Genomic DNA, 25,604 nt, shown 5'->3' on the forward strand with positions numbered 1-25,604 from the left:
ACCACAGAAATCTGGATTTATTTTATTTTTTTAAAGCAAGTTTCTGTGAAGTCTGACATCACATCTACTGTCAGTCAGCAGCCCATTCCTTCTGACCTCCTCTCCTTCACTTCTTTAAGTTCTTTGTCCTTAATTCACTTGAACCACTTTAATCCTGCCCTCCCTATTTTTTGGGTATATGCCTTTATAGGTGAGAATAGTATTTGATCTAAAAAGATATACTGTATTTTCACAAATAGAGCTTACCCTTCTCCACTGTAACCATCTCATCATATCTCCCTTTTATTTGCATTAAGTGTGTGTGTGTGTGTGTGTGTGTGTGTGTGTGTGTGCGTGCGTGCGTGCGTGCGTGCGTGGCTTTTGCTGCATTAGAGAAGCAATGAGGGAATGTAACACTGTGTGAAAATAATAATTATAATTTGTCCTTATAGTTCACTCTGATCTGTTTTGCACATCAAAATCTTATCCAATGACAGCAAAAATATTGAACGTTTTGGGTCTGAGAGGCTCGATCTCATCATAATGGTGGTCCGTGGCTCAAATGCCAAATAAATAAAGGACCTTGATATGAGAAGGGTTGAAAACCACTGGCGTACATCATGAACAGAATGAAAACTGACCCTAATCTCTTCCATCTTTCTGGCAGGATGAGAAGAACCAGCTGATGACCACTAATGTCTGGCTCTGGCAGGTAAAGATACACATCTGTCTCTTGTTATCTTGTGTTTCATAATTAAATAAGGCAACATTTGGTCCTTTGAGCAGTCAAAGTAGACCCAGCTCCAACAAAATAGTATTATAATATGGTTCCCAAACTTTTTCAATGTCAAGGCCCCCAAAATTGACACTCATTATCCATCGGACCCCCATTTGAAAAGATATGCCAGGGACCCCCAAAAGAGAAGATTTCTACGGCTCTAGCAGTGATTCTCAACCTGTTTAATTTCAAGGACCCCCAGTTTGACATGCATTAGTCTACGGACCCCCCATTTAATGGCATTTCTATCTCTGGGACCCCAATTCATATTGTAAAATCAATGTTAATTTAACTTGTGTACAAAATCACTGATATAGAGAAAGTGACTGAGAAAAACAACAACATAAACTATCTAAATCTAATCTAATCTAAATCCTTAGAGGCTATAATACCACAATGACATCATTGACATGATGATGTTAATGTGGGAGAGTGTGACATACAGTATAGGCCTACAGTGTTATATTTTAGTGTCATTATTACAGGTCCATTATGACATTTTTAAATAACATGTCAAGGGAATTTAAACAAATACATGGTTAACACAAGACATACCTACTGCAGCACAAATACTGTAGCAGGTGTTATGATACAAGGATATTGGTTTATTGGTTTGGTACTTTGGTTAGGTACAGAGATGATCGCCCCACCTCTTTATCCTGATTATTTGTTTTAAATTATTATTATTATTATTATTATTGTTGTTATTATTACCATTATTATTATATTATTTATTATTATTAAATCAATTGTTGTTACTGTTCTAAATTATTATTCTTGTCATGATTGTGTGTGAGTGTATGGGACCCGGATGGAAATGAGACCGCAAGGTCATTCTTCGTGAAATCCTTTTGGACAAAATGCTTGACTGTAGGCCCAGGCCGTGGCGTAACGGTCTGGGCACCGGACTGGTAATCCAGTCGCAGTGTGCCGCGGGTTCGACTCCCGAGCCCGACACGGCCTTTACTGCATGTCATCCCCCCATCTCTCTCCCGTTTCCTGTCAGCCTACTGTCTGTCCCTTCAAAAATCAATAAAAAGGCGTAAGCCGAAAAAAAAAAAAAAAAAAAAAAAAAAATGCTTGACTGTACATCGTGCTGTTTGCATTCATATGTTGTCTAATAAAATATTCAATCAATCAATAGCTGAGACAAGGAGAGCTTCAGAGTGGATGAGTAATGTATACTATACAATCATCTTTTGTACCTTCAGCTGGTTGTTCAAGCATGAATGCCAGACTCTATTCCCTGAGAGGTTTTGACCAATACCTCATAAACCTTGGTTAGGTCAAGCATGTTTATCCATAAATAAGTTGGCATTTTATTTTGTTTCCCCACAGGAGTGGGTTGACGTGAAGCTGCGATGGAACCCAGACGAGTATGGAGGAATCACCTCCATCAGAGTGCCTTCAGAGACCATATGGCTCCCTGACATCGTCCTCTATGAGAAGTGAGCCACAACACAGACACAGACACAACACAGACACAACACAGACACAACACAGACACAACACAGACACAGACACAGACACAACACAGACACAGACACAGACACAGACACAACACAGACACAACACAGACACAGACACAACACAGACACAACACAGACACAGACACAACACAGACACAACACAGACACAGACACAACACAGACACAGACACAGACACAGACACAGACACAGACACAGACACAACACAGACACAGACACAGACACAGACCATATGGCTCCCTGACATCGTCCTCTATGAGAAGTGAGCCACAACACAGACAAAGACACAGACACAACACAGACACAGACACAACACAGACACAGACACAGACACAACACAGACACAGACCATATGGCTCCCTGACATCGTCCTCTATGAGAAGTGAGCCACAACACAGACACAGACACAACACAGACACAGACACAACACAGACACAACACAGACACAGACACAGACACAGACACAGACACAACACAGACACAGACACAGACACAGACACAACACAGACACAACACAGACCATATGGCTCCCTGACATCGTCCTCTATGAGAAGTGAGCCACAACACAGACACAGACACAGACACAGACACAACACAGACACAGACACAGACACAACACAGACACAGACACAGACCATATGGCTCCCTGACATCGTCCTCTATGAGAAGTGAGCCACAACACAGACACAGACACAACACAGACACAGACACAACACAGACACAGACACAGACACAGACACAGACACAGACACAGACACAACACAGACACAGACACAGACACAGACACAACACAGACACAACACAGACCATATGGCTCCCTGACATCGTCCTCTATGAGAAGTGAGCCACAACACAGACACAGACACAGACACAGACACAACACAGACACAGACACAGACACAACACAGACACAGACACAGACCATATGGCTCCCTGACATCGTCCTCTATGAGAAGTGAGCCACAACACAGACACAGACACAGACACAACACAGACACAACACAGACACAGACACAACACAGACACAACACAGACACAGACACAACACAGACACAACACAGACACAGACACAGACACAACACAGACACAGACCATATGGCTCCCTGACATCGTCCTCTATGAGAAGTGAGCCACAACACAGACACAGCCACAACACAGACACAGACACAGACACAGACACAGACACAGACACAGACACAACACAGACACAGACACAACACAGACACAGACACAGACACAACACAGACACAGACATGCAAAAAAAAGATACAATGCCAACATGCTCGTACAGAGTAAAAAAAGCATGCAACGGCTCAGAGTGGCATATAACGATGCCTTGAGGTTACTCCTACGTGTTCCTAGGTGGCACAGAGTGCCAGTCAGTTGTTTACCTCTGTTGGCGGTTGGTTCTTACTTAAATTCTCTTTTAAAATGGAAAACCACTTCTTATCATACACGCTCTCAAGAATATTGGATGCTTGAGACCATACATGCCTCCACTACATCTGGAAAATCTGCCTTCAAGTGCGCTGCCCCACACACTTGGAACACCTTACAGACTTCACTAAAATACAGCTCTCTTCCTTCTCTATATCGCTTTCAACTTGACATTTCAACGCTGGTAAATATCAACTGTACCTGTTTTAATTGAGCACTATGCAAATGTTCCCTTATTATTACCAGTAATTTTACTCTTTTTATCTATGTTTTGTTTTCTTGTTGTTTTATGTTATGTTTTGTCGCCCCTTCCCCACACTGTACATTGTTGATGTGTTGTAATCTCGGCACCACTGAACAACAGGGTCCCAGCCCTCAGTGTGTTCTCCGAGAACTAAATAAAGGTTGAAATGAAAAATGTGATGCTTTGTTAACTTAAGAAAACTGATGTATAACTCCATGCAACGTCTGGAGGTGTCTAGTAACAGCATCATAGTGGCAATAACGGACCCTGTGAAGCGCTGTTACCTGGAGGTGTCTAGTAACAGCATCATAGAGGCACTGACGGACCCTGTGAAGCGCTGTTACCTGGAGGTGTCTAGTAACAGCATCATAGAGGCACTAACGAACCCTGTGAAGAGCTGTTACCTGGAGGTGTCTAGTAACAGCATCATAGAGGCACTGACGGACCCTGTGAAGAGCTGTTACCTGGAGGTGTCTAGTAACAGCATCATAGTGGCACTAACAGACCCTGTGAAGAGCTGTTACCTGGAGGTGTCTAGTAACAGCATCATAGAGGCACTGACGGACCCTGTGAAGAGCTGTTACCTGGAGGTGTCTAGTAACAGCATCATAGTGGCACTGACGGACCCTGTGAAGAGCTGTTACCTGGAGGTGTCTAGTAACAGCATCATAGTGGCACTGACGGACCCTGTGAAGAGCTGTTACCTGGAGGTGTCTAGTAACAGCATCATAGAGGCACTGACAGACCCTGTGAAGAGCTGTTACCTGGAGGTGTCTAGTAACAGCATCATAGTGGCACTAACGAACCCTGTGAAGAGCTGTTTATACCTGGAGGTGTCTATTAACAGCATCATAGAGGCACTGACGGACCCTGTGAAGAGCTGTTACCTGGAGGTGTCTATTAACAGCATCATAGTGGTACTGACGGACCCTGTGAAGAGCTGTTACCTGGAGGTGTCTAGTAACAGCATCATAGTGGCACTGACGGACCCTGTGAAGAGCTGTTACCTGGAGGTGTCTAGTAACAGCATCATAGTGGCACTGACGGACCCTGTGAAGAGCTGTTACCTGGAGGTGTCTAGTAACAGCATCATAGTGGCACTAACGGACCCTGTGAAGAGCTGTTACCTGGAGGTGTCTAGTAACAGCATCATAGTGGCACTGACGGACCCTGTGAAGAGCTGTTACCTGGCGGTGTCTAGTAACAGCATCATAGAGGCACTGACAGACCCTGTGAAGAGCTGTTACCTGGAGGTGTCTAGTAACAGCATCATAGTGGCACTGACGGACCCTGTGAAGAGCTGTTACCTGGAGGTGTCTAGTAACAGCATCATAGAGGCACTGACAGACCCTGTGAAGAGCTGTTACCTGGAGGTGTCTAGTAACAGCATCATAGTGGCACTAACGAACCCTGTGAAGAGCTGTTTATACCTGGAGGTGTCTATTAACAGCATCATAGAGGCACTGACGGACCCTGTGAAGAGCTGTTACCTGGAGGTGTCTATTAACAGCATCATAGTGGTACTGACGGACCCTGTGAAGAGCTGTTACCTGGAGGTGTCTAGTAACAGCATCATAGTGGCACTGACAGACCCTGTGAAGAGCTGTTACCTGGAGGTGTCTAGTAACAGCATCATAGTGGCACTGACGGACCCTGTGAAGAGCTGTTACCTGGAGGTGTCTAGTAACAGCATCATAGAGGCACTGACAGACCCTGTGAAGAGCTGTTACCTGGAGGTGTCTAGTAACAGCATCATAGTGGCACTAACGAACCCTGTGAAGAGCTGTTTATACCTGGAGGTGTCTATTAACAGCATCATAGAGGCACTGACGGACCCTGTGAAGAGCTGTTACCTGGAGGTGTCTATTAACAGCATCATAGTGGTACTGACGGACCCTGTGAAGAGCTGTTACCTGGAGGTGTCTAGTAACAGCATCATAGTGGCACTGACGGACCCTGTGAAGAGCTGTTACCTGGAGGTGTCTAGTAACAGCATCATAGTGGCACTGACGGACCCTGTGAAGAGCTGTTACCTGGAGGTGTCTAGTAACAGCATCATAGTGGCACTAACGGACCCTGTGAAGAGCTGTTACCGGGTCACGTCCAGGCGGCGCAAGCACTGGCTCAGCAGCCTGCTGCTGATTAGGTAGTCAGTATTTGTATCTGCACTACTGTGACTACTGTACTTTGTATTGTATTAACTGCTCGCTTTTATCCTTTTCCCATGTTGTTTGTCTTTTTGTTTTTTTGTACGTTGATCTTATGTGATATGGTCTATTGTCTGAAATAAAGTGTGTATATATATATATATATATATATATATATATATATATATATAATATATATATATATGCAGTGGTGTAAAGCCATTAACCAATGATAATGAGCCATACCAGGAAACAAAACAAAATGTCAATGCACTCCACAAAGGATCGATGGAAAAGTGCCATTACATTTTTTTTCTCAGTCTGCGCATAAAATGCAGCCTCTAGGCTCTGCTGACCTTTCTTATAGATGGAATGAGTGTTGGAATTCCATGTCAGCTTGGAATCAATGGTTGTACCCAAGAGTACATCTCCATCTTTGATCCTCGTCGCTGCACGTCTCCTCTCCTCTCCGCAGCGCGGACGGTCGCTTCGAGGGCTCCCTCATGACCAAGGCCATCGTGCGCTCCAACGGGACCATCACGTGGACGCCGCCGGCCAGCTACAAGTCGTCGTGCACCATGGACGTCACCTTCTTCCCCTTCGACCGGCAGAACTGCTCCATGAAGTTCGGCTCCTGGACCTACGATGGCGACATGGTGGACCTGGTGCTGATCGACCACTATGTCAACCGTAAGGTAGAGTTACTGATCGACCACTATGTCAACCATAAGGTAGAGTTACTGATCGAACACTATGTCAACCGTAAGGTAGAGTTACTGATCGACCACTATGTCAACCGTAAGGTAGAGTTACTGATCGACCACTATGTCAACCGTAAGGTAGAGTTACTGGTGCTGATCGACCACTATGTCAACCATAAGGTAGAGTTACTGATCGACCACTATGTCAACCATAAGGTAGAGTTACTGATCGACCACTATGTCAACCGTAAGGTAGAGTTACTGATCGACCACTATGTCAACCATAAGGTAGAGTTACTGATCGACCACTATGTCAACCGTAAGGTAGAGTTACTGATCGACCACTATGTCAACCATAAGGTAGAGTTACTGATCGACCACTATGTCAACCATAAGGTAGAGTTACTGGTGCTGATCGACCACTATGTCAACCATAAGGTAGAGTTACTGGTGCTGATCGACCACTATGTCAACCATAAGGTAGAGTTACTGATCGACCACTACGTCAACCATAAGGTAGAGTTACTGGTGCTGATCGACCACTATGTCAACCATAAGGTAGAGTTACTGGTGCTGATCGACCACTATGTCAACCATAAGGTAGAGTTACTGGTGCTGATCGACCACTATGTCAACCATAAGGTAGAGTTACTGATCGACCACTACGTCAACCATAAGGTAGAGTTACTGGTGCTGATCGACCACTATGTCAACCATAAGGTAGAGTTACTGATCGACCACTACGTCAACCATAAGGTAGAGTTACTGGTGCTGATCGACCACTATGTCAACCATAAGGTAGAGTTACTGATCGACCACTATGTCAACCATAAGGTAGAGTTACTGATCGACCACTATGTCAACCATAAGGTAGAGTTACTGGAGCTGATCGACCAATATGTCAACCATAAGGTAGAGTTACTGGTGCTGATCGACCACTATGTCAACCATAAGGTAGAGTTACTGGTGCTGATCGACCACTATGTCAACCATAAGGTAGTGTTACTGGTCGACCACTACGTCAACCATAAGGTAGAGTTACTGGAGCTGATCGACCAATATGTCCAATCGACCATATTGAAGTTTGCACATAAGACAGGACAGACAGCAGATACATGACAACAATTACAGATTCAGATACAGGACAAAACCAACAACAACACCAGTACTCAACATTTATGTATAAAATATCAAAGTCTGAAATACAATGTATAAAAACCACAAATTGTATATGAATGAAATCAACTATAACTGAAAAAAAATACAAAAAAAAAAAATACAAAAATAATAGATAAATAAAAATTAAGGGCCCGCAGGCAGTGTTGATTTTGCCAGCTGTTACGACCCTTAGGGCTGTATTTTGCGTGTCTTAAGTACCAGGTCTTATTACCTAACTTGAGTAAACTAAAGACCTGGAGGAGTGATCAATGCTCTTTGGCCACTCAGAATAGCCAAATGGCATTGATCACGCCCCCAGGTCTTTAGTTTACTCAAGTTAGGGAATAAGACCTGGTCCTTAAGACACGCAAAATACAGCCCTTAGGGGTCGATTTAGGACTTCTATTTTACTTACTTCTATATTACTAATCTAATTACAGTATTATGATCTGGGGGCGTGTAGTATGTCATATTGCAATTTTGGGCATGTTAAGAAGCGCTTTTGACACCCCGCGGAGTGCGCAAAACGGCCTTGAATTAGTCATGGGTGTGTTTAAGGCGTGTTTGAGACGTACCCAATCAACATGTCCGTACTATTCTCTTTACCAGTCAGCTGATGTCACATACGGAATGCGCACTTTGGGGATCGTGGTATGACATTTCTTCAGGCTGGCACCATAGAAGACATGACATGCCTTTGTCACATTTGGGTTAATTATTCCTATTGCACTGCATGCTGTCACCTTTATGCCTCAAAAGAACAGACCCATCTTTCAGATCGGAATGGAATTGCGAGTAGATAGCAGCATATTGGCAAATTGGAAATTAATTAATTAATTCGATAACGATAGAACCATGTACCATACAGCGAATGAAAGCAAGATTCCTAAGGAATATGGAGATTTTTACATTTAATAAAACGGTTGAGAAATGAGAGAACCATGAGTGTTTATAGGCTAATATCAACGTTTTTTTATGAAAGACCAAACGGGCTGTGAACTTGAAGAGCTCAATCACCATCCCGACACGGAAGAAATATAGCCTAGTGCATGCATGTATATGCACTGTTGCACTTGCACACAGTAGCCTACACACGCTCTTTATTTGTTTCTATTGAAAAACACCAGTAAAATAACGTTTATTATATTTTATTTCATTCAAGTCACGACGAAGGAATGAGTTGAATGCGTGCTGCGTAATGCTGTGGCCCCGATGGTATGGTCTTCGCTGAGTTCGCTCGTAGCATTTTATTGAAGAAGACTTGAATCGGGTGTGATACAGCATATGAAAGCACATTTCCCACGGATTATGGAGATGTTTTTATTTATTTTTAAGGTTGAGAAATGAAAGAATTATGGCCGTTTCTAATCTCAATTTTTTTTTTTTAAAGACGCAAAACTGCCATGTCTCATAGAAACAAGTAAATAGGTCTATAAAAATAAGCGCATATAACAGGGGTCTGTAATCTATTTTAAATGAAGTGCCATGTTTTTATTTTCTAAATAGTGAGTCTGCCATATCCAGATTAATTTGAATGACACCACATTAAAATAAAAAAACATATTTTGATTGTCCACAAATATAAAGTTCTTCCTTCTTTTTAAATATGTTCTTGCACATTGTTATAATGATCATTATATATCCCCCTGCAGTCAGAGTTCATAGTTTTAATGAATGAATGTGATGCATTGTGAGCTGGTATAGATCTGCTATTTTCAAAAGTAATCTTTTTATTTAATTTTTGGATTAGCTGTCCTTAGTTGGGCAAATGCATTCATCTGGGGTTCATTGACATCGGAATGTGCTGTGTGAGGATCACTGGTTTAAACAACATTAGGAGAAAAGCCCAAATAACCACTTTAGAAACAAGAAAAACAACTACACAGAAAGCAACTTTACAGAAAAATAAGCCGCTTATAATAAACAGACATGGCAACACTCTACCAGCTTCCCAGAGCCGCTCAAGTGTCAAATCAAACAGTGCTTTTTGCGTTTATGAGGTGGTCAGACCCACGTCTAATCGTTATGCGCTGAGTGTCTTTAGGTCAAGGGGCTTAATAGCAAATTGCGCAAAGCGAAAATAATTAACATATGGACACTCCCACAATGCTAAAATATTCAGGACCGCGGTAAGCCATAATGTGTGTGCGTTCAACACGGGTCAGTGCGTTCAACACGGGCCGATATGCCTTTCATAATACGAATGTGCGCAGAGCGAGGCCAATTTATGTATTTCCATTGGTAAAACGCACCTTCAAAATCTACCCACTTGTGTCTAGGGGCAAAGACCCGGAACATATTGAAATGAGAAGCAGCAGCTTGTGCAAAAAGATAATTTATTAACAGAAAAGTGAATTAAATCAGTATTTACGTGAATTTGAATAAATGTTCAATGATGCAAAACCTAAAACAGGCTAACAATCAACAGAATCAAACTACAACTAAAAGTAACTCCTTTCCGAAGGAAGGTTAACGCTTAAACATAATCAAAGTCACTAGGCATAGTTGGTTGGGGTTGGGGGAAGACTTTTTGAATAAATAGTGTTCTGACATACACAAGATTCTTTGCTAGTGAATAATACGAAGATAGGCTTTTTACCTTTTAAATTAAAGTAGGCTACCTATATATTTTTGATTTATTTTTAGCTTTTTATAGTAGTATACTGTTTTTGAGTGATGCAACCACTCCTACAACCAGCAATGTCTGTGTACATACATGTACACAGACATTGCTGGTTGTAGGAGTGTGTTCACCTATGTATGTGTTCACCTATGTATGTGTTCACCTATGTATGAGCACCAGTATGAGTACCAGTAGGGGCGCTGTTGTGCCATGCAGTAACAGAGAGAGAGAGACAGTGCTTCACTGTTGCCTGCTAATGAGAGAGAGAGAGAGAGAGAGAGAGAGAGAGAGAGAGAGAGAGAGAGAGAGAGAGAGAGAGAGAGAGAGAGATGAGGGGGGGAGAGAGAGAGAGAGAGAGAGAGATGGGGGGGGTTGCACCACTCGGTTCACACAGGTGTGATTTTTTTATTACGAACTGCAAATCTGAGGAGCCCTGACAAATGGAGTTCACCCGTTTTACTGTAAGTTTTTTTTAAGGTGTGACAATACTGTCGCTGTTTTTCATTTTTAATTTCTGATTCCGTCTCCAAAAGGACTTCTTCGACAACGGCGAGTGGGAGATCCTCAACGCCACGGGCGCCAAGGGCAGCCGGCGGGACGAGGTGTACTGGTACCCGTTCGTCACGTACTCCTTCATCCTCAAGCGGCTGCCGCTGTTCTATACTCTGTTCCTCATCATCCCGTGTCTGGGCCTGTCCTTCCTCACCGTGCTGGTGTTCTACCTCCCCTCGGACGAGGGTGAGAAGCTCTCCCTCTCCACCTCAGTGCTGGTGTCGCTCACCGTCTTCCTCCTGGTCATCGAGGAGATCATCCCCTCGTCCTCCAAAGTGGGTCTAAAGTTAAACTTTCTTTCAGCCAGGGCGAGAATTTGTTCTTTTGTGGAGAGACAGCTCTGATCAGCATTGGTTGTATTATTATGGTCCTAAGTAGGGTTGTCCCGTTCCGATCACGTGATTTTCATGTCAAGATCCATTATTTATTAGGCCTTTGAGCCACGGTCCACCAGTTGATATATGATATGATATGATATAGTACTTCATTGTCAGTTCGCACTGAAATTCGTTTTGCGACCCAGCGGCCTTGTATGCAACACATGAACACACATTTAACATAACACAGGACGAAAAAAAGAAATACTAGAAAAAGTGCCCTACTGGGCACAGGTCTCCACCAGGATGAGCAGATGTGATGAATTCCAGGCAAAGGTTTTTCCTTGGCCTCTAGGGAGTTGGCATAGAAAGTTATCCACAGATCCGTGCAGTTAGAGGTAAAAACACTTTTGGGCCAGTTATAGCGCCACCTTGAGGCTGAGTTGAAATTGTTCATGTGGCATTTCGTCCTCGGCCTAGTGGGAATGTGGGTGCACAATTTCACGGAAATCTCGCGATGTGTTCATGATTTGCAGCATTTTGTTTGAAACTGAGCACTCCTGTGAACTTTGGAAGCCAATCTTAACCAATCAGGATGGAGTCTGAGAAATCTGAAAGAGCGGTTTGGTTGAATGGCTCTAGAGAGACTGTGTACCAATTTGCGTGATGTTTGGACAAAATCTGTAGGTGTACTGTGCAAAAACTTGTTTTGCACAAAGCGGCCTCCTGGTGGCGCTATAACAGGCCGTTCTGGAAAGTTTGGGGCAGAGGTTCATGGTTGGCATCCAGGGAGTGTGTGTGCAAAATTTGGCATCGACCGGGTTAACGGTGGCTGAGATTAGCTGGTCACGGACGGACACACGGACACACGGACACACGGACGGACGGACGGAGTGCAAAACATACTCTCCCCATGCCTTCGGCTGGTGGAGACAAAAATACAGTTACATACATACAAACATAAGGGCGGAGAGCAATGTCCACAGCTCAGTCTAGTCCTGCAGGCCAAAATCCTGATTAAGCCTCAGAGTCGACTGATGGACAAAAGACCTCTTCAGTCTGACCTTGTTGAGCTGAAGGCAGCAACCTATACTCTCCATATACAAGACATGGCTAGTATTAGAGGTGATATTCCTTGATAACCTTAGGATGCTGTTATCATACGTGGATGTATAGAGCCTCTGAAGTGGTTGTCCAACAATCTTTGAACAAATGTTTAGTGAAAAACAAAAGAAGAATCCGTCTACTAGCACCAAAGGATCTTAAACGGGATTTAGCCTCTTAGGTCCAAGACTTTATAATATTGTGTTGTCGTTGGATGAGATTTTGTCCACAATTCCATGCTGTATTGATGTGGTACCTGAGCAATAACAGGCAAATCCTATAAGGGTCCATTTGTTTTCATTTGTTTTCACTTACCGCTCTATTTCTATAAGGGTCCATTTGGTTACCATCTCTCCATCATTTAGCTGGGGACCACCTGGAACCCCCTCAAGGACCACTGGTGGTCCCCGGACCACTGGTTGAAAACCACTGGGGTAATTGTAGTCTTGCGTTGCGTAGACTGTTGCCTTTTCAAATGCTTCTGTCATACAGTCTATCCGTTTATGCTGATATAAATAGAAAACACATATATAGCTTGTTGCTTAGCAGAAAAGGAAATAAAAAAATAAGGTGTACTTCCAGACTCTATAGCATTCGGAGATTGTGGAATCGTTGTCTGGCTACGCGAGACTAGGGTATAGTAGAAGCCCTAGGAGGGGTCCACGCGCACCCCCCTTATTTTTTTTTCTAGTCTGGTTTTTATTCATCCTTAGGACCTCTAAAATAATAATTTAGATGATCCCAAGAACAAAAATTGTCCCTTTGGTGTTTTTTTCACTGTTTTATGAGTCATACAAGTGCTGCGGGATTACTGGCAGGAACGCCTACGAGCCCGCCTTTTAGAGACTGTGGCACGCTCAATAGCCCAGATAGCCCAAAAGTAAACATACCATTTTATTCTAGACAACCTCAGGTTTCCAATGAGACCAACCATGTCATGCTCCCATGTCGGGAAGGGCGGTCAATACGTAATGATTCAAGTTAAAATAACATTTCGTGAGGGGAAAAAAGGCCATCAACCATTTTCCGAATGACCCCTTGACCTGTCACTTCAATATATGTGAATGGAAATGGGATGCAGGGGTAGCTACAAGCCTCCCCTATACAGACATGCCAAATATATGTCACAAATCGTGGCTTAATCCCCATAGTGTTGTTGTAGTACGGCAGTTAACCAAACCTATTGTGCATTTTATGACTAAAGCATGAAACTTTCTACAGTGTTTCTATATACTATGAAGTTTGTTTTCAGACGTGGAACCACTTCTGAGTTGATGTCTGTAACTCGTTAGAGGCTGTACACATATCGGGTTGTCAAAAACATGCATTTTTCCCTTTTTTGCAGGCACAAAGACAGTATATCAATAAGAAGGGTTCTGCAACCCACTAGTCATCATCAAATTGCTTTAATAGGTTAAATTAACAGTAGAAAATATGTCAATTGGGTTTCATGGGTCATTAGGTCACACAAACACCTCACATAAACACAGACACAAAAATCGGATCAACCATTTGTGTTCAATTTGATTGAGCATTGGACATCTCTTCTTAACATATCCTATTTGCAGTAAAGAGTGTCTACCATGCAATGACATTATTAGAGAGGCCTAACAGTCTCCTGAGAATGAACAAAGGGCAGACTTTTTGCACTTGCATCGCTTCGTGCACCCTTTCTTGCAACCACAATGTATCAGTCCATAGCAGCTCTGTGAGGCTTCTGGAAGGGTGGTCCACAGTGGCTGCCATCCCAATTCTTCTTTCACCCAGCCCCAATCAGAAGGGCTAGGCTGGATGAAGGGAATGGCATAGAAGCCACATTGATGACCAACAGGGCACAGTGGCACAAGTCCTGTCGAGTAAGATACAATCAAACCAAACTTCAGCAACGGCGGAAGTCGTCAGAAGAGGTGAAACAGTCTGTAGTACCCAAAGTTCACACTCGGTCTACTGACACTGACAGCCATGTCTGTACTAAGGACAGGGTGTGCTTCTTCTGCAACAAGCTAGCAGGCTCTCAAAAAAAATAAAAACTTAGAAAAGTGCTGAAATGAGGCTTCAACAAAACAGTTGGACTTCAATGTTAGACAAGCTGCTTTGGAAACGGAAGACACTGAGTTACTAGGCAAACTTGCACCTGGGGACATGATAGCCCTCGAGGCAAAGTATCATCAAAACTGCCTCCGGATGCTTTACAACAAATCAAGACAGGCGCATTCAAAGGATGGACATGAGGAAGAGAATCTGGTGCATGGTATTGCTTTCGCAGAGTTATTAGCCTTTATGGAGCAAAGTAGAGGTGATGCGCCCCAGTATTCAAACTGGCAAACCTGGGTAAACTGTACCAAGAACCACTTAAACAGCTTTGTGCTACAGTAGATTATCGTGTCCACACAACCAGACTGAAGAACCGGCTTATGTCTCAGTTATCTGATTTAACGGCTTGTACACAAGGAAGGGACACACTATTAACATTTCAGGATGATATCGGACATGCTCTCAAGAAGGCCTGTGATCACGACCGTGATGCCATGTATTTAGTGAGAGCAGCACAAGTGGTACGGAGAGAGATGTTTTCCAAGAAGTTAAACTTTGATGGCTCATTCCATCCTAACTGTCAGAAGGAGTCTGTACCTACATCTCTTTTGGCCTTGGTGAACATGATCCTGGATGGGGCCAACATCAAACACCAGACTCAGCTTCTGGAAAAAGGAACTTCTACCGCTGCTCTTTCAATCTCACAGCTGTTGGTTCTCAACAGTGTCAAACATACACGAGCAGAAAAGTCATCAGGTACAGTATATCACAACCGTAACCGTGAAACTCCACTTCCTCTGTATGTGGCAATGAAAGTCCATGCTGTCACACGCAATAGAGGGCTAATTTACACTCTCTTCAGTCTGGGTATGTGTGTGGCATATGATCGCCTGCTGCAGGTGTCAGCTGACATTGCCAATGGAGTCTGCCAGCGTTTCATGGCAGAAGATATTGTGTGCCCGCAAAAATGCGCAATGGACTCTTTACAACAGCTGCGGAGGACAATATTGACCACAATCCGAGCTCTGGAACAGCAAAGGACTCCTTTCATGGCACTGGGATCTCCTTGATGCAGCACCATACACATGAAAGTGTAGGCTCTGACTGTGGTGTGCTTGTGATTGACCAGTCCACTCTATCCACTAGGTCATTCATGCCACTGCCACAAGCCTACACCAATGTGCCACCAGTTGCTCGGATGACAAAGACCTTCAGAGCCTCTCCAGTAAAAGGCCCTTTGAAAGTCTTGGATTTCCAAATGACAGCAAGAACAAGAGAAGAAGAAGATGGTGGTTGAGAACTGTGAAGGATGATCCAGAAACCAACCAGGCAACCTGGGTGTCATGGTCTGCCTATCATGCTCACGGTTCACGGTTACGGTTGTGACGTACTGTACCTGATGACTTTTCTGCTCGTGTATGTTTGACACTGTTGAAAACCAACAGCTGTGAGATTGAAAGAGCAGCGGTAGAAGTTCCTTTTTCCAGAAGCTGAGTCTGGTGTTTGATGTTGGCCCCATCCAGGATCATGTTCACCAAGGCCAAAAGAGATGTAGGTACAGACTCCTTCTGACAGTTAGGATGGAAAGAGCCATCAAAGTTTAACTTCTTGGAAAACATCTCTCTCCGTACCACTTGTGCTGCTCTCACTAAATACATGGCATCACGGTCGTGATCACAGGCCTTCTTGAGAGCATGTCCGATATCATCCTGAAATGTTAATAGTGTGTCCCTTCCTTGTGTACAAGCCGTTAAATCAGGTAACTGAGACATAAGCCGGTTCTTCAGTCTGGTTGTGTGGACATGATAATCTACTGTAGCACAAAGCTGTTTAAGTGGTTCTTGGTACAGTTTACCCAGGTTTGCCAGTTTGAATACTGGGGCGCATCACCTCTACTTTGCTCCATAAAGGCCAATAACTCTGCGAAAGCAATACCATGCACCAGATTCTCTTCCTCATGTCCATCCTTTGAATGCGCCTGTCTTGATTTGTTGTAAAGCATCCGGAGGCAGTTTTGATGATACTTTGCCTCGAGGGCTATCATGTCCCCAGGTGCAAGTTTGCCTAGTAACTCAGTGTCTTCCGTTTCCAAAGCAGCTTGTCTAACATTGAAGTCCAACTGTTTTGTTGAAGCCTCATTTCAGCACTTTTCTGAGTTTTTCTTTTTTTTGAGAGCCTGCTAGCTTGTTGCAGAAGAAGCACACCCTGTCCTTAGTACAGACATGGCTGTCAGTGTCAGTAGACCGAGTGTGAACTTTGGGTACTACAGACTGTTTCACCTCTTCTGACGACTTCCGCCGTCGCTGAAGTTTGGTTTGATTGTATCTTACTCGACAGGACTTGTGCCACTGTGCCCTGTTGGTCATCAATGTGACTTATATGCCATTCCCTTCATCCAGCCTAGCTCTTCTGATTGGGGCTGGGTGAAAGAAGAATTGGGATGGCAGCCACTGTGGACCACCCTTCCAGAAGCCTCACAGAGCTGCTATGAACTGATACATTGTGTTTGCAAGAAAGGGTGCACGAAGCGATGCAAGTGCAAAAAGTCTGCCCTTTGTTCATTCTCAGGAGACTGTTAGGCCTCTCTAATAATGTCATTGCATGGTAGACACTCTTTACTGCAAATAGGATATGTTAAGAAGAGATGTCCAATGCTCAATCCAATTGAACACAAATGGTTGATCCGATTTTTGTGTCTGTGTTTATGTGAGGTGTTTGTGTGACCTAATGACCCATGAAACCCAATTGACATATCTTCTACTGTTAATTTAACCTATTAAAGCAATTTGATGATGACTAGTGGGTTCCAGAACCCTTCTTATTGATATACTGTCTTTGTGCCTGCAAAAAAGGGAAAAATGCATGTTTTTGACAACCCGATATGTGTACAGCCTCTAACGAGTTACAGACATCAACTCAGAAGTGGTTCCACGTCTGAAAACAAACTTCATAGTATATAGAAACACTGTAGAAAGTTTCATGCTTTAGTCATAAAATGCACAATAGGTTTGGTTAACTGCCGTACTACAACAACACTATGGGGATTAAGCCACGATTTGTACTGCATTCACAAAGCTGCATGGTTCTTGCCCAAAACTGCATGAAATTGGCATATATTTGGCATGTCTGTATAGGGGAGGCTTGTAGCTACCCCTGCATCCCATTTCCATTCACATATATTGAAGTGACAGGTCAAGGGGTCATTCGGAAAATGGTTGATGGCCTTTTTTCCCCTCACGAAATGTTATTTTAACTTGAATCATTACGTATTGACCGCCCTTCCCGACATGGGAGCATGACATGGTTGGTCTCATTGGAAACCTGAGGTTGTCTAGAATAAAATGGTATGTTTACTTTTGGGCTATCTGGGCTATTGAGCGTGCCACAGTCTCTAAAAGGCGGGCTCGTAGGCGTTCCTGCCAGTAATCCTGCAGCACTTGTATGACTCATAAAACAGTGAAAAAAACACCAAAGGGACAATTTTTGTTCTTGGGATCATCAAAATTATTATTTTAGAGGTCCTAAGGATGAATAAAAACCAGACTAGAAAAAAAAATAAGGGGGGTGCGCGTGGACCCCTCCTAGGGCTTCTACTAGTAATAGCTGTGTGTGTTTTAGGTTCACAATGCATTGGTTGGCTCTTGACATGATGTTTTCTACACTAGAGAACAACAAAAATGAACTAACAATGTTCTGTTCCTTGCTCTTCGATAGCTACAACATTCTAAAAATGTTCCCCTCTCAGGTGATCCCGCTGATCGGCGAGTACTTGCTCTTCATCATGATCTTCGTCACCTTCTCCATCATCGTCACCGTGTTCGTGATCAACGTGCACCACCGCTCGTCGGCCACCTACCACCCCATGGCCCCCTGGGTGAAGAGCCTGTTCCTTCAGAAGCTGCCCAAACTGCTGTGTATGAGGGGCCACACTGACAGGTTGGTGCCCATACTGTTGTGTATGAGGGGCCACACTGACAGGTTGGTGCCCAAACTGCTGTGTATGAGGGGCCACACTGACAGGTTGGTGCCCAAACTGCTGTGTATGAGGGGCCACACTGACAGGTTGGTGCCCATACTGTTGTGTATGAGGGGCCACACTGACAGGTTGGTGCCCAGACTGCTGTGTATGAGGGGCCACACTGACAGGTTGGTGCCCAAACTGTTGTGTATGAGGGGCCACACTGACAGGTTGGTTCCCAAACTGTTGTGTATGAGGGGCCACACTGACAGGTTGGTGCCCAAACTGCTGTGTATGAGGGGCCACACTGACAGGTTGGTGCCCAAACTGCTGTTTATGAGGGGCCTACTGGGGGGCGACTGTGGCTCAGGAGGTAGAGCAGGTCGTCCAATGATCCATTTGTCGGCGGTTCGAATCCCGGCTCCTCCTGTCAAGTCTACAAGTCTACAAGTGTCCTTGGGCAAGACACTGAACCCCAAATTGCTCCCGATGTGCTGGTTGGTACCTTGCATGGCTTCCGCTGCAATCAGTGTATGAATGTGTGTGTGAATGGGTGAATGTAATGCGCCTTGGATAAAGGTGCAACACTTTTTTTTTTACTGGGGCCAGTTTCGAATTGCAGCTGTCCGTAGGCGCTCTTTGAGAGCGGTTTTGAACGGAGCCATGGGATTCGCATGTCTTAATGGCTGTTGGTAGGGTGTTCCACATTTCAGTGGCATATAGGAGCGGAATTAATTTAATCCCTTGTTTGAGCCGAATCTGGTTTGCAACGTGATTAGTTGAACTTGAACTCCCTCTGGTGTTTGTTGTGAGTGTGGACTGTTTTTGTCTTGTTTTGTTTTGTTTTGTTTTGTTTTGTTTTGTTTTGTTTTGTTTTGTTTTGTTTTGTTTTGTTTTGTCTTGTTTTGTTATGTTTTGTTTTTCTGTCTGTTTTGTTTGTTTTGTTTTGTTGTATTTTTCTTCCTTTTTATAGCTATTTTGAATATTAAAAGGGCTGTGGCATTATAAGCTGAGGCTTCTGCCAAACACTCCCTTTTGGTCAACAAAGAAAACCCTGAATACATTGTATAAGGTGTGTGCATTTTAAATGACCAATAAACTTGAACTAAACTTGAAACTTGACTTCATGGACTGTGAATCCCCATAGGTACCACTACCCAGACATTGAGCTCCGCAGCCCAGAGCCGAAGCCCCGTGGCGGGGGTCCGGGCAGGAGGGGGATACCGGGCCACGGGGGGTCTTCGGCTCAGCAGAGGGGAGGGGGACCGCTGGGAGGCAAGGAGGACGAGAACCACGCCTGGGTGGCCATGTTGGAGAAAGCCACCAACTCGGTGCGCTACATCAGCCGTCACATCAAGAAGGAGCACTTCATACGCGAGGTGCACTGCTTGTTTATTTAACCCTTATCCCATTCTGACCTGAGATCAGATTCTAAAAATGTATTCTACATCCTGACAGTTTTCATTCTGACCTGAGATCAGATTCTAAAAATGTCTGTTTGAAAATGACAGTTTTCTGAAAAAGCTATGTTTCTATGTCAGTCGTTCTTCGATTTTTCAAAAATAGCAGACCTACAAGCTCGTAGCGCGCCACTCGGTGGCGAGCTATGAGCTTGTAGATCTGCTATTTTTAAATAGCTAAAGCATAACGTAATGCTAACACCACTAAAATGGGTTAAAGATCTGTAACTCTAGAGAGTGTAAAAATTAAACCAAATGGACCCGTACGGGTCGATAGTGTTGTGTGATATTAGTCTAGCTTAATTAGCCAGGCTACATCAATACAGCATGGAATTGTGGACAAGATCTTATCCGACAACGAAATATTCTTTCGTTTTGGGTCTGAAAGGATAAATCTCTCTGTGGTTCAAATGCTGAATAAATAATCGGCCTTGATATGAAACGGGTTGAAAACAACCTGAGACTAGATTATACAAAATGTCGTCTAAATCCTGACAGTTTTCTGAAAAACCTTATGTTTCTATGTCAGTGGTTCTCCCCCAGAACCCCTAGAATGATCAGTATTTGCCCCGCCGACCTCCATCTCAAAGCCTGTTGTTCCAGGGACCTCCCAGAAGCAAAGATTTGAATTAAAAACGTTTGCTGTGAAAGAATATATATTCAATGAATTGCACCATATTTTCACGATAAAAAAAAGCAGATCTACAAGTTCGTAGCTCACTATGAGCTTGTAGATCTGCTATTTCTCAACAGCTATAAAGCTCATTTTACTGTATGAAACCTACAGTAGCATTCCTATGTTTGGGCAAGCATTCTGTGAAAACGGAGGATGAGGATGCCCAAAAGATTGCCAATCTACCAATCTACAAGCTCACAACACAATGTGTTACAACGTGTTGTGAGCTTGTACAAGCGATTTGCAGTAACGGGGAAAAAAAGGACCGTATAAAGTATCGACCCCTGGAGTCCACGTGGTTGCATTATTCGTTTTCAGATTTTCAAATGGATACGCCGAGGATGTTACTGTGGATGCGTGTGAGATTTCATATCTGTCAGTTCTTGTTCAACTTCAAAATAAAAGAGTGAGAGTGTGTGCGTGCGTGTGTGCGTGCGTGTGTGTGTAGTGTAGTGTACCGAAAATGACAGAAAATCACTTAAGGTTGACACAGTCCCATAACAACACCTGTGGACTTGTCTGTCTGCCCCCCCCATTCCCCTCTCTCTCTCTCTCTCTCTCTCTCTCTCTCTCTCTCTCTCTCTTTCTCTCTCTCTCTCTCCTTCTCTCTCCTTCTCTCTCTCTCTCTCTCCTTATCTCTCTCTCTCTCCTCTCTCCTTCTCTCTCTCTCTCTCCTTCTCTCTCTCTCTCTCTCTCTCTCTCTCTCTCTCTCTCTCTCTCTCTATGTTTTACATTGCCAAAGCGTAATTACATACAAATAAAAAAAAGTCAACAAACATCCCAACAATAATGAACAACAAGCAATACAGTAACAATGAAAATAAATTAACAAACAGAAACATAACAGCAACTTAATGGCCCTGTTCAGACAGATATACCGGTACCTGTCTCTTGTGTCCACTGGCTGTCCCTCAGTTGATGACAACTCCACACATATTTTGCTGCCAAAACTGTGCAGTTGGACTGTTCTCTCAGAACATATTGAAATGATGAGTTATTTATGGTGGATTGAAATTCTTTATATTTTTCTTAAAATTTAGGGAAGAATGATTCTCTGATGTCTTTATATTTGTCGCATTGTAACAGAAAGTGTAGTTCCGTCTCCACCTCCCCTTGAGAGCAGAGTGAACAGTCTGTCTTCTCTAGGCAGCCAGTTCTGTCTGTGTCTGCCTGTTTCTATTGCCAGGCGGTGGTCGCTGAGTCTGTACATATTGTGATGTGTTGAGCATTAGGCCTATAGAATAGATGTCAGTCCAGGTATTTCAAACAGACACAGATGAATGTCACTATAAGCTGTTTTATTTGGCAGCCTACTAAAAAGAGCATTGATCCAGTATTGACCATATTACGCCAGGTCTCACGGCAGACAGAACTAATATCATAAACAAAAGGTGAACGGAGCCTACAGTCATACTGCCCGCTAACATAGTATAAGTATATGCATATATATTGGAAGTGACAGATCTTCCACACACAACAAAACAAAAGGGAGCAGTGCACCACCCTGTGGCACCAACTGGCACTGCATACTGACTGTTACAATAGTCTTCCTCAACTCTCTCTCTCTGTCTCTTTCTGGTTGCCAGGTGGTCCAGGACTGGAAGTTTGTGGCCCAGGTGTTGGACAGGATCTTCCTGTGGGCCTTCCTCACCGTGTCCATACTGGGAACTATAGGGATCTTCACCCCGGCCTTGTACTTGTACTTCAGCACACCGCCATGAACAGACACGCACACACACACACACACACACACAGTCACACACACACACACACACACACACACACACACACACACACACACACACACACACACACACACACACACACACACACACACACACACACACACACACACACACACACACACACACACACACACACACACACACACACACACACACACACACACACACACAGAGAGAGAGAGACTCACACTGCACTGTATGCAGATGCACACACACATCGCCAGAAGTTCATCTGTCTTGTCTTATTGCTATAGCGTGTATCTCGTCAACTATTGATGTCACACATTCACACCAATGACACTGTACCTCACCGCATGGCAACATGCATAATAGAGCACCGAAGTCCACGGGTTCGTGTACTTTTTGATTTGTATTATAATAAGAGGGGGGTCTTAGATCGCCTCATATAAGAACTGTGTTTGAAAAATAAACAAATCATCCCGGCTGTTTCACTCACATGGATATGAAGAATCAACTGACTTAAGGCTCATACATAGTCTGGATTTTCAGGTGGTTAGGTGACCACCGAACTACAACATGACGTCACGAGCCGCGGTGAAGAGCAAACCACCGCCACCGCTCCAGCCCTTCTCTCTGTTTTTACTCACCACCGCTCAACGTTATTTCAGCTCTGGTGGTCAGCTCACCACCGGAGCGGTGGTCACCTCACCACCGAAAATCCAGACTATGAATATAGGCCTTAATACTGCTGCCAAATTAGTTAAATTTTCACTAGCAGACTGTATCAAATATGACTGACTGACTGACTGTCGTAAACGATACAGAGACACCTCCCCGGATTTTAAGATGACGTTATTCTCCATAGAGAAAAAACTTCTGCGAACCTCTTGGAACCAGGGAATGAGCGAGTGACGTCAGGACTTTGGTGCTCAATACACTGAGAAACAAACTCTTTGAACTGTATTTCTGCTTTAAACATGCAGTATGTGCACTATAAGAATGCGTAAGAATGAAAGCAATAAGACAACCTACTCCACGTCTTTATATCATTTCAATTAATGTTTGAGATTTCCATTATCGATGCATAAATCACTACTTGTTACTATCCATTTCCTCTTCCCCACTCAGCTTTTTCTGTCATGATACATTATAATGAATTAAAGCTATTAATAACATTTGAAAATGATACGACTTAAGTAATTAATTATTATACAGACTGGTGTGGCTTTGTTTGTAAAATGTTGTATTGTGTGCCTATAGTAGAGTGCTTAAAAAATATTGGTTATTATAGGCCTATATGGTCTGGATAAATGAAGTACTTTACAGTGTTTGTGTGCACATGCAGCGCACCGATTTTGGTTCTTTTTTGTGGGGTCCCTTCTGCCATTTTACATCAAAAATTTAGTACATTTGGATGTCTTACTCTTATGCTAATGGCGAAAGATGTTCCACAAATCCACAATAACTTGGTCCATGTCATTGGTAGCCTGGCTAATAAGCCAGACGCAAATCAGCTGTTTAGTTGGCAAAAAAAAAGAAATTGCCTGCCAGCGGATTTAGTCTGGCTTATTAGCCAGGCTATGTCTAGTAGGCTATAAGCAATACTATATTCTCATTATCATGTAAAAAATAATGTGTTGGTCAGGAAAAGGGCACTTTGAGGCAAAAACGGGCAGGTTCCGAAGACCCAAAAGCTTGTGCACTACAACCCAGGGGTCATCACGAAGATGTGTCTGTGGCAAGACTTAATTGGTCTTGTCCGCGGGAAATGTTTGATTTTCTGTTTTACACACCATTATAATGTTCTTATTTTTATCATAAGACCCAATTACTGAATGTCAGTCTCTAGGTTTTTGGCATATTAAGGGTCAAACTAGTAGCCTACTATAGTGGTCCTCAAATGTTTTATTTGCAAGGACCCCCTTAACTCTGGGAGTGTACAAATGGGGTCCATTGGGTTTGAACACTCTCAGAGTTACAGACCAAAATGACCAAAATGTCCACCACAAGCCATCACAGCCATCATGACCTGATACTGCAATTTACAATTTACAATTTAGGCATTTAGCAGACGCTCTTAATCCAGAGCGATTTACATTAAGCAAGAACAAAAAAGCATTGGAATACATCACATAAAAAGCATTTATCATGAAACATGCGTAAGCTAAGAAAGAAACAGTGGAATATCTATATAATGAAACTATATATACTTCTACAACCAGGAATGTGGAGCAGGCTCGAGTTTGGGTGTAATGTTCCAGAGTTGCCCCTAGGTGGTAGCAAAGCGTTTGTATTCGTAGGAGAGTTGACAGCCAGCATTTTGCAGAGAAGATAAATACACAACAAATCATTTTGGACGCAAGGTGGCTCGTTTTCAGCGTCCTCCCTGTAACAGCCAACACGAGGAGGGAAGGATAGACTCATTTAAATAAGTAATAACGTAGGCCTACATCGTACAAGTGAAGTCCCTTTGGTGAAGACCAAAATCCACATCGGCTTTGTTGTTGTGTGTATGTATGAGAGAGGAGAGGAGACATACCGATATTCATTATACATCCATCCGTGTTCGACTTGCCGACCTGTCACCTGGCTATAAGCTCCATGGTTACTAGCCTTCGGGCTGCAGCCTGCAGCCACCACCACTCCACGGGAATTGTTTAAATAGTGACCCCAATGTTACAGTATCATCATGGCGTAAGTGTACATGACCTATAGTTTTTGTTCCCTGTCTTGTTAAAAAGAAAGATAGTGTGAACGCCACCATGAACTTCCTGTGTTATCAGAGTATTGATCTCTAGAGCTGGGCAATTTGCCTATATACCTATTAATATTGTGATATAAGTTATGAGTATGAGATAGGCTATTTATAGCCTATAATAGTAGCCTACTGTACATGTCGTCTGGGATTGTGGATATTAAGTGATAGGCCTATATTGTCAAGTTGCAGTCTATTCCTGGCTTTAAAAGCTGCATTACAGTAAATTGATGTATTTTTACCTGACTTAAATTTATTTAGGCCTACTTTATCAATGTATTTATTATGGCATTACTATTCTGATGTTTATCACAAAGCTTAATGTGAAAGCAACCTATTTTGTGAAAGCAGGAATAGTCATCTGCACAATACAACAGTGGTGGAAAAAGTAGGCTACACAATTGTTTTACTTCAGTAAAAGTACCAATACTGCAATTTAGAACTACTTCGTTACAAGTAAAGTACGGAATTGAAAATGTACTTGAGT

General features: G+C 43.3%; 1 protein-coding gene across 1 annotated transcript; it reads left to right on the plus strand.

Moving 5' to 3' along the window:
* Positions 1-652: 652 nt before the first annotated feature.
* LOC310858811 (neuronal acetylcholine receptor subunit non-alpha-3-like) lies at positions 653-22,377 on the plus strand (the record flags this gene model as incomplete). The annotated part of the gene is made up of 7 exons (XM_083765095.1): positions 653-691; positions 2,096-2,205; positions 6,549-6,768; positions 11,089-11,382; positions 18,308-18,498; positions 19,668-19,899; positions 22,243-22,377. Exons 1-7 carry the CDS (start codon positions 665-667, stop codon positions 22,375-22,377), a joined length of 1,209 nt encoding a protein of 402 aa, XP_083621221.1. The 5' UTR covers positions 653-664.
* Positions 22,378-25,604: the final 3,227 nt, after the last annotated feature.

Source organism: Protomyctophum parallelum, assembly GCF_964188405.1.
Source record: "Protomyctophum parallelum genome assembly, chromosome: 5".
Classification (NCBI taxonomy): Eukaryota; Metazoa; Chordata; class Actinopteri; order Myctophiformes; family Myctophidae; genus Protomyctophum; species Protomyctophum parallelum.